Here is a 10,718-nt window from a genome sequence, read left to right as displayed (position 1 = left end):
AACTTTGAAGCTTGGCAATATATAAAATTACATTTGTTTTCCTTGTTTTGTAACTAAACCTGGGCAGCTTTTAGTGTACCTATTTTTGAATCATTTCTTTATACAGTTAATGTCACTTTGCCACTTATACAGTACTGCAGTTTTATTTTAAACAATCATGAAACAGTACTAGCTCCATGTTTCCATAAAAAAAAATAGTTATGATAGAACCCACTCTAGGATACAGAGGGTTCACATTTCTACAAGCTGATCAATAACTAGTATTAAAGGCAATGTCCCTACATTTGTAATTACAAAATGGAGGCTACAGCTGAAGGGACAAAGCCACCGATCCCCTATGGGAATAATTGTATTTGACAAGGAACACTTAGCATCTGGGAAAAGGGGCTTCCAAATGTAGTGATCACAGTTACACTTCAAAGATTCTCCAAGAACTACCTTTTTGTAATGCTCTATTAATGTACTACAGTATATATTAAAATTACCCCCAACATTCTCCATCTCCCTACACACCCATTTTGATATCTTTAATGAAGAGGTGTCTGAGGTGAGCTGTATTTTTATAGGGGAAATGTGTGTACAGTACTATAGATTTGAGAAGCATTCAACATGAGCAGGCTTACCACTGTTAAAATGTTTAATGCTTACAGAGGTTAGTGCCTGTAACATTCTTGAATATGACTTTTCTTCAGAAGCATAAAACACAAACCATCACTCATTCAGCAATACATCCAAGTCTATAAAGTGCAAACACTATGTCAACACCCATGCCAGTTACTGTAACACCACACATTATAGTGCCTGATCAAGTACCTAACTTTTCCAATGTGAATTTTAAAACCCTGAAAAAGACCAATCCGGGCATTTATTGAGATCAGTTTTCTTATAGCATTAACGGTTTTTGAAATGTAAAATAAGAACACGCTGCAAGCTGTAACTATAATATCACTGCAATCATGCTGTAGAGCCCAAATAATAAATCCAGTTTTGGCTGTAGGCCTTTCATAAGAGTAAATATTGACAGATGTTCAAAGAAGGTGTAGATTTCACAGCTAACTGTATTAGCCTTATAAGTTGTGTAGCCAAACTTACTACAGCAATAATAGTAAGGCTACTTAAAATCGTAGTACTTTCAAAACATCTTCGAATTTGTAGGAAAAGTGCAAATAATAAAAATTTAGAGTTCTACACATTTTTCAATGCAACAGCAGCAGTTGTCAATTACTGTGATGAAATACTAAAACTCAGTTTAAGACGCAATAGTACCATTTTTTTGGCAAAAAAAAAGTGATTTGAGTGCATATGTGCTTGGCTTTCACATATATATATATTGTACATTCACTCCTGAGAGGCTGTGATGTAATCATTTTTTTCAGTGACAATACTGCAGTCTAAAGTTTAAATAGAATCCTTATCTTCTGTATCATCTACAGTTGTAGTAACAGTCAGTTTCAACTGTCTTTATCACTAGCCAGTTGTTCATGTTGCAGCTAGTGCTGCAGGCAGAGCTGAGGTCCTGCTTTTTTCATCTTGATATAGGGGGCAGTAATTAAGAAATTGTTTCCAGATACATTAGAAATAAACAACAAAAAATTATGAAACTGCTGAACTGCAATTAATGTAGTTCAAAACTAAAATCCCATTGGGTAGGGATAATTATCTTGTTTTCAGATTTAAAAACTTGATTCACTTTGGGAAGTCACAACTCTTTCAATTAATTAATTTATTTGCCAATGACTTTCTGATTTTGCCAAATAAAATGTTTTGAATTGGCAGTTTTTGTTTTTTGGGACTTTCTGTGCACAAAGTTGAAGACCCAAAGTCATCCATAACAACGGTCTATTTAGTCTATTTAGTTAGGGTTTGCACAGTTCTCAGATATCGGATATTTTCTCTGTGTGCATCCTTAAATGAATGTGGTGGCACTAGTCAATTCAGTTACAACATTTTATAACTTTACATGCAGTTACTTCTCCGCTTGCATAGAGAGCACTCTAATGCAGCATTCAGAAGAGAGGGATGTGCTTCCAGGTAGTGAGAGTTTGTCTTTCTCAGTATTCTGTCTCTAAGCCTTCTGCAGCATCTGTGTTGCGGGACAGCATGTAGTTGTCCATATCTATGGAAGGGCAGTTGTAGATAGAGTAGCGCAGTCTCTCTGCCATGACGGCCTGGCTGGTGTAAGGGGGCAGTCTCAGCTGGAAGAAGCACGTCTGTGCTGTAGGAAGGCCATTGACAGGCTACAGGAGCAGAAGAAAAAAATATTTCTTATAAAAAATTTTTTAAGCCACTACATTCTAATTTGACCCAGTTTTAAGTGTTAGCAAACTGAAGAAGGTTTTCCTCTATGTGAGGCCATTGATCAAGTCTTGTGACATGTCACAGTACTTACTTACAGAATGTGCACCAGAACCAAATTACAGTAGTTTTACTACAGCAAAGGGGATGCATACTTATGCATCCAATACATTTTAGTTTTTGTTTTTCAAAGTGTAGTTTTTACTGTCATATAACTTACTTTTTTTATATTCACTTTTATTTTCTGTTTGTAGCAGATTCAAAGCCGGAACGATAAGTTGTTTGCACCGGTTAATACTGTACATTAGCAGCACATATTTAGTATTATATTTTTAATTAACACCATTGAAAAACATTTTTCATTATTTACTGCGTGCATATTTATAGTGCATAGTAACCCAGTTAATTTAGGAATATTAAGCTCGTTGCTTTCACTTACCCTATCCACTTTAATAATCTGAAACTTTTGGGTGATATCAGCTGTGTTTGAAGGCAGTCTTGAACGCCCTGATACAAAGCGTAGGAACAGGACCCTCTCCTCATTGGTGAATTCCTCCAGAGTCTGCCACAGCCAGCCAATCAGCTGATGCGTGTCAGTGACATCCCTGTACCGCACAACTTTCTTCAGCGTTTCCACCGGGACCTCGGGCATTCCACATACCATCTGCTCCAGCTGTCTGGCCGTGAGCAGAGACAGAAGGGGCACAGGAATGATGGAGGACATACCCTCCCTCACTGCTGCCACCTAAGCACAGAATATAATGTTATGTACAGCAGCGATAGGCATCCATTTTGTCAGACCTTTCTTAGTATAGGGGAAAATGCAGACTACTAAAAATGGCAGTCTTTGAAGGAAATGTACAAAGGTAAGTCACAAGTCTACGTAGCTACCTGTAAGAATGGAGGCAATAGCTTTAAGAAACCTGATCATTAAGTTCATACTTCCAAAGTATAGAACAGAATCAGAGCACCACAAATCTGCCAGGTATCTGGCAGGTTGATGTGGTCTTGCCAGAAAACAAATGAAGATGGTGAGTTCCCTACCCAGTTATTCCACTGTGAGCAGTGTCGTTACAGATTTTTTTTTACGTTTTATCAAATTTTGTAATCCAAATTGGGCAGTATGGGGGATGCAGTGGTCAGCATTGCTGCCTCAGAGCACTGGAGCCCTGGGTTCAAATCCTATGTGAAATTTGAACAATTTCCCCATGTTCATGTGTGTTTCCTCTGGGTGCTCAGTTTTGTGTTTCTACAGTCGAAAAATATACTGGTAGGCTAAATGGCTTCTGGGAAGACTGGCCCTGGTGTGAGTGTGTACGTGTCTATGTTTGTGTCTGTCTGCCCTGGGATGGACTGGCGTCCTGCCTCGATGGGACAAGCTCCGGCTCCCCCGTGACCCTGAATTGAAAGAAGCAGTGTCCAAACAAATGGACAGAAAATGGTAATCCAAATTTCACTTACCTGCAGATCCATCTCATGAAGTCTGTACTCTATAGCTCTTTCCACATATTCCTTTCTGTTTGCAAATGTCAGAGGGACGTTGTACCCTCCAGGAACTACTGGGACCAACTTCCCATCAGCACTGTGTGCAGTAAAAGAGTCCAGTGGAATCATCTAGGGAAAAGACATGCAGATCTTTTTACACAACTGTTTTCTTTTATCCCCATTCACATATAATTCAATTTGTGTACACATTATTTTATTGATACAATGATTCATATTTTTTAGGTTATTCAAGATAACTTCCCACTTCGGAGAGATTGAACTATGTAAAGTATATCAGGAGTTTCTAAAAATGATCAATGCTACCACCCAGATCACTACTATTTTTTGAGTGGTGATAATCTCCACTGACTATTTTCTGGAAAAGAATGTAGTTTTCTGTTGCTTTCATTTTGATCATTAATCCCCTTTTTAAAATGGAAATCTGGATTAGAGGTCTACGATCTGACAACAGTGCTATCACCTTCTAGCCAGATTTCATCTGATGTCAGAAGCTAAACAAGGTTGGACCAGGTTAGTACTGGGATGGAAGACTTTTAATGTAAACCAGGTTATTGCTGTAAGTAGCATTTATGCACCAGTAGGAGGCACTCTGTTCTCCGGACCAGAATTCTGTGATCCTGGTGATAGGGCACTGTGCAGTAGATGGGGCTACCTGTGTATATTGTATACTATGCATCACCCAGGTGGAGGCTACAATTCTGTAGAGGAAAAATATATCCCCTCCATAGGTTTATGGATCCTTCCGGATGGAAAAAAAGCATGAATGAATTTCTTACTCAAGAATGAGTAAGTGGTGATACAGTTTCGACTTTTCAGACGCTGCCTTCCCCCCCTTACCACAGGGAAGTTGTCCTCAGTGATGCCACTGTTTTCCAGATGCAGTATTCCCTGCAGGCTACGAGAGGTGAGAAGGTCCACTTCTTCCAAGTCCTGAGCATTCAGAGGGATAAAGCAGAGTTGCTTCCACACCCAAGGTGCTAGATGCAGGTCCAGAGGCTTTTTGGTCCGGACTGCCACAGCCATCAGGATCCCAAGGAATCGAAATTGGATCATGTGCTCCTCTGAGATTGCAGAAGGGTTCAGCAAGAACCTGCAGAACCAATTACAGTTTGTTAAAATCTTTTCCTAAACAGGGTGTACTGACGATAGTTTAATGAGCTGCAAAGAACATAAATATCTTCCAAAACCTTTTAGTGAGAAAAGAATTGTGAAACTTTGTGTCAGGTTTCAGAATAAATAAAAGTAGAGTGGTTATGGGATGCCTGGCATCTGTAAACCTCCTATGTTTGTATGTTTCTAAGTTAAAGCAGCACAAACAATTGCTTTTGCCTATGTGTCGTCATAGAATCATGGCTTACAGTAGTACTTGAGGTGGAGGAGAAGGCATGAAAAAAAATGTTATTTTTCTAATGAGGAGCTGGAAATGTCATGTCTCTTCACATTGCGGGTTTACAAAGAGCTGCCCATAAGAATATAAGAGCCACAGACTAGCCCAGGACACACAGCTAGATGAATGTAATTATTAGTTGCTCCTTCACATTCATAGAGTACTGTAGGTGCATTTCTATTTCTATACAAATGCTTAAAATAATCAGAAGGTGCAGTCTTACTCCTCCAAATCTATTCATGTTTTGTAGTTCAAACCTGCTTTTAGGGGAAATTAAAAATGTTTGTCATAATAAAGCATTAGTATTGCTAGTGAGAAAATATAGACTGGGCGATGCCAGCAACTGCTGCCACAGTTCCAGGAAGAGAGCCAAAGGCAAGAACAAGCAGGGTAGATAACAGTTGTACCACTGGTATGGATGGTACAGTATGGCTTCTCTGAGAGGCCAGAGGACGCAGGTCATCTTTTAAATCATCCAATGTCTACCGTAATAGTAACTGATAAAATAGACACCTTTATTTTTTCAATCTACTGTACAATTCATGAGACAATGTTTTTTATCTAATAAAATCACAATAGCCAAGCTTTGTGGATAGCACTTAATCCACACGGTCTTTTTAAAGGTTTGGTGAAAGTTTAAAATATGCTTTTCGAACATCTTTGAAGGGACCAGTACCAAGCACCAGTGTGAGATTTAAAACAAGCAAACAACATCAATTAGGAAAACAAATCTCCTTTTTCTAACCAAAAAATGTCAGAATGATTTTAATTTCATATGGACTGAAAATGGGGCAACTGTAAGGACAAATACAGATGAAATCTGAAAAACATTCTGACAAATAATGCACGTAAATCTGATATTGTTCTTTGGAGTCTCATGAGACTTTATAACCTACTTTGTTTTTACTGAAAGATTTCACATTTTCTGTCATTTGTACAGTGAATGGAAAGTACTAGAAATAGAATGAACTTTACAAGCACTGTCTGTACCTGTCAGTGTTGCTCCCTACATCAGCAGAACTATTAGGGGTTTGAATAAGTAGGTCCACAACACCAGATTCCAATTCCTGAGGAGCAAGAAAAGTCACATTAATTCAACATGCCTGTCTTTCTAAAACAATACATACAGTATACAGTGCCTTGCAAAGTATCTACTCTCCTGCTGTTTGTTGCCATCTGAGCCCGTAATCATCACACTTTCAAAGAGGGCTTTATAGAATCTACACAATCTATGCCAAAATGATAAAGCTAAAGAAATATGGTAGTGAGATTGCCAGTTCAGGGGCATAATAATAGTTCGAAAGCTCACATCATTAGCACAATGATCTCTGTTTATGTGTTATCAAAGAGGTTTAACTTCACTTCAGAGACTGACCTTCCAGACTGAGTAGCCAGACAAATCTAGTTAGGGATGCCATTAAGACAACAGTAAATTTGAAAGAAAAACTACTGTATGTTCTATGGGTGAAGTAGAATCGGTTGTTCATATAGTCAAACTCAAAGCCTGGCGACAAAGAGAGGACCAGGATAATTATTCTAGCATTTCTTTGTGTACCTAGATCCCTACACCAAGATTATCACTGATCTAAATCCCTGCTATTTCCCTTGGATCCTAGGAGGAAATTACCCAAAATTAAGATGCCATTTTTTAATCTATGCACACTAGGCATAGTGTAATATTTTGTGTGCAAGACCAGCTCCTCATCCCTGAGCCAAATGACAGTTTTGCACTGCGATTCAGACTCACCTGGCACATCTCAGTGATGGTGTCATCAAATACACCACCTGCATCATCTGCCCCCTCCCCGACAAGCTTCACCTTCCAGGCCCTGGAGGGCAGCCGCAGCTCTGAGGGGTTCAGATTCACCACCTGCCTGGCAATCTGCACAAAGATGGGCTTGCTGGAACGTCCCCTGCAGGAAACAGACCAGGGGAGAATCACAGTAACAAACTGTTGTACCACATGCACACAGAGACAAAGCAGTTACCAAGTCAGGCAAGTCAGATTTTACTTACTGCTACCATCTATGGTGTACTTTGTGGATAGTAATTCCTGTATAGTTTAGTTTGTATGTAAACATGACATAGTAAATATACTACATTGAAAATAAATATACAAGGTACATGTATATAATAAATATACCTTGTTGTGTTATCTTTATATAATATTTTTCTGCCATTGTGCCATATAAGTATTATTAGTGCAGCATTCACTTTTAGTTACCTCGAAATTTACTGACAGAAACTGCTACGCCTGAATCTTGCCAAAACAGGTGTTAGGTGTGAACATGCTATAAAATCTTTACGTAAAATCAAAATACGTATTTGTGATAACATGGCCTGGCAGAAAACATGAAGAGAATGAAATATTTCGAAATAACACTTAACAGTAAAGCAGAAAACATAAGTACAGTAGGACGTAAACAAAATTATCAAAGAAAAGTAGAAGCTTTTCATTGGTAGAAGTATTGTATACACCCCTTTTGGTACGGTAATGCCTTATTCTGTCCAGCTGCAAAAGAATATTTCAAAAGTCATTTCAACTGGTCCAGGGGTGCTGTATAAATGGCTGAGCCTGCGCTCTGAACCCAAGCTTCTCTCTCCCCATCTGTGTGTCTCATGCGTAGGCTGCAAAGGAACAAGTATACAGTAGGTTTATTTTATGCTGAAAAGAGAAGAAAAGAAACACAACATTTCGGCTGTGGAGCCTTCTTCAGGTGTGACAGCTGACAGCTGAAGAAGGCTCCACAGCTGAAATGTTTTGTTTCTTTTCTTCTTTTCCCTTTTAATCATGGAATAAACCTTAACTTGTTCCTTTGCAATTTACTGTATAACTTCATACAGGGTAGTTTACTTTCTTACATCTATGAAATGTTGCTGCCCTCTAGTGACTTAAAGCAGAGCTTTGTTTCCCCTTGAATCAAGCTCCTATTTTGCTGTGATAGTTAAGCTATACTGCCATGGCAACCGAAAACAGAATGTTTGCATATCATGGGACAGTAAGTTTCTTACCATGAAAATAATACCAATCTAATAAGAAAATACTGTAGAATAGCTGTGACTAAAATTGACATTTATGTTAGAGTAATTTACCCTTATAGGTGTCCATGAAGTCTGGTTGAGCCTTTATGACATAGAACATAAACAGACTAATTATATCTCAGGAGACCTAAATGCCATCATTAAGGAGGTACTGTACCTTGCTGAGATTCTCTTGACAGTAATCTGAGGTCCATAAGTCTTGCCCTGTGTCATGGTCTTTCCAATCGATCTCACCAGAGGAAGAGTGTTCACTTTTGGAGCAAGGAGGCCTCTTAGGTGTCCCTGCACAATTGCTGAGGTTCCTGAGCTATAGCGTGAGGCAGAAATCTGCAATGGAAACGGAAAGGGCAGGTACATTGTACTGTAAGTATCATGATACTATATAGTGGCCTCTGAATCAGCCTGTATGAGCAGGCATATGCTACAATGAAGGTGTTTCTTGACAACAGAAGAACACAAAATAATCTTATTCAATGAAGGAAATGAACAAAAGCACGGTGATCTTTGTGTTTATGCTTTTTTAGTTTTTTTTCAAGACAAATAACACAGGATTTAAGCTTTTTATTATTGCCATCGATTTAATGTTTAATTTAAGCATTTTTGTATTCCATGTCTACTTTGTATTCCATGTAACTAGTTAACGTTTTAAAATCCCAATGACATACATACAAAAAACACATGAACAGTAGCACAGTTCAAGAGAACCTCAAGACTGACAGAGTTCTGTGCATTTACACACTTTTACAGGGCAAGAGCAGGCATAAACTAAATGTTTGTAACTGGGGTGCTACGTTTCTTTGATTACTAAACAAAATGAAAGGCAAAAAGAATAGGACTTGAGACTGCATTAGCAGTACTAATTAGCATTAACATTTATTACTATTAGCATTAACAATCCATTAAAATAACATGGTCCTCTAGCTGGTGCAGCACAATGACACTGTGAAGTCGCTACAACAGTATTACAGCATGATAAGCTCATTTCACTAACTGGACTGTAACACTAATTCTATATGATAGCATAGCAACCTGGCTCCTGGGGTTGAGGTTCAGCAGTCTCCAGGACTTGTACATGAAGTCTGAGAAATGGAACAGGACCCTGAGCCGGGCATTGAGGACCTCGGGACTGCAGCCAATCAGAGCGCTGTATTGAGGGGGCACTGACTGAGGAAGGCCCAGCTGCAGGGGTAATGCACTGCCTGGATGACAATCATAAAGATAGAAGTACAATTAAACATGGACAGTCAAAGCATTTCACTCGATTTAATGTAGCTGGAATTTTTTAGGAATACCAAATTAATATTGAATCGCTTGTTCTTCTCCAGTCGATTTATTTTAAACTTTTTTTATGTTTATGACCTATACTGTACTTGTTTATGAGGAACAATACAAGTTGTTACTTGTATTGAGTGAAAGCTCAAGAGAGTCAGGCATCAAGAGCCTGATACAGTACTTACAAAGAAACAGTGAAATGTAATTGTAGGTCAGCTTGTAAAAATGGACAATGAAAATAAATGCTTAAACACAACAATGCTACCACCCCTTCCCTGAGAACTAACCTACTGGATTTGCGTACACATTTCAGTTGGTAAATATGGATAAAACCTTATTGCTCTTTGGGGCTCTTAATATACAGTATTACTGATAACATAAGATGAAGGCAATGACAAACAGGAATCTATTTCAACTTTCTGAAGCTACAGGCTTCTGTGAAATTTGCACTGATGATAATGTAATATATTTTAAATTGCTTACGTTTATGTAATAGCTTTTTCTTGAGGTAATAAGCGTAAGAATGACACAGATGTTGGCCTGCGTCTCTTTAAAAAATAAAAAGGGTTACCTGCTTCATGGGAGCAATATAAGTATTTGATTGACAGGTTTGACACCTGAAGAAGGCTCCACAGCCGAAACGTTGTGTTCTCTTTCTTCTTATTTTCAGCATGGAATAAACCTATTACTTGTTCCTTTGCAGCCTACGCATGCTGACGCAGCTACCCACCTGAACTAAGCATTTGATGTAGAGTATAAGCTGCTTTATACCTGGGGCCCTGGGTGCTGTTGAGGGAGTGGTCCAGGCAGCACTGTGACAGCGTCCTGCAGAGATCTGCCGGATATTTTTCCCTTGCAGAACGGTCACCAAGGTGGGCTCTTTCACTGGATTTGAATGGCCTAGCCCGAGCTGAAATGACAATTATAAGTACATAAATAAGAAAAACAGAGATACAGGTAAAAAAGAACATTATCGACAAAGGTATCCCCTTATCTGTCAGTTATTTTCTAAAAGAACTAGTAAAGTTGCCAAATGTTTTAGTGGTTTAAATCACAGAGCATTAAAACTAATACCAAGAATGGAGTACTCACCTCTTGCAACACAATCTCAATTAGTTCTGACATAAATAAAATATAATTTTTTATTTTTTAAAATAAATAAAATAAAAATAAAACAAATAGGCTCGTAACCAAAACCTCAGATAGTGAGAACTAA

At 38.5% G+C, this 10,718-nt stretch overlaps 1 protein-coding gene across 1 annotated transcript in view; it reads right to left on the bottom strand.

Annotated features, from left to right (window-relative positions):
* Positions 1-623: 623 nt before the first annotated feature.
* Positions 624-10,718, bottom strand: part of LOC148672911 (putative E3 ubiquitin-protein ligase HERC1) — a 74,882-nt gene continuing 64,787 nt past the window's right edge. Inside the window, exons 71-79 of the mRNA XM_088628907.1 lie at positions 10,274-10,412; positions 9,260-9,429; positions 8,388-8,557; positions 6,936-7,101; positions 6,179-6,255; positions 4,639-4,891; positions 3,757-3,909; positions 2,735-3,040; positions 624-2,237 (exon numbers count right to left, since the gene is read on the bottom strand). Coding sequence (XP_088485033.1) covers positions 2,052-2,237; positions 2,735-3,040; positions 3,757-3,909; positions 4,639-4,891; positions 6,179-6,255; positions 6,936-7,101; positions 8,388-8,557; positions 9,260-9,429; positions 10,274-10,412 — 1,620 coding nt within the window. The 3' untranslated portion in view covers positions 624-2,051. The remainder of the gene's footprint in view (positions 2,238-2,734; positions 3,041-3,756; positions 3,910-4,638; positions 4,892-6,178; positions 6,256-6,935; positions 7,102-8,387; positions 8,558-9,259; positions 9,430-10,273; positions 10,413-10,718) is intronic.

Source organism: Lepisosteus platostomus, chromosome 4 (genome assembly GCF_059453375.1).
Source record: "Lepisosteus platostomus isolate fLepPlt1 chromosome 4, fLepPlt1.hap1, whole genome shotgun sequence".
NCBI lineage: Eukaryota > Metazoa > Chordata > Actinopteri > Semionotiformes > Lepisosteidae > Lepisosteus > Lepisosteus platostomus.
The sequence above is the reverse complement of the archived record's forward strand: the minus strand, read 5'-3'. Positions and strand labels throughout refer to the sequence as shown.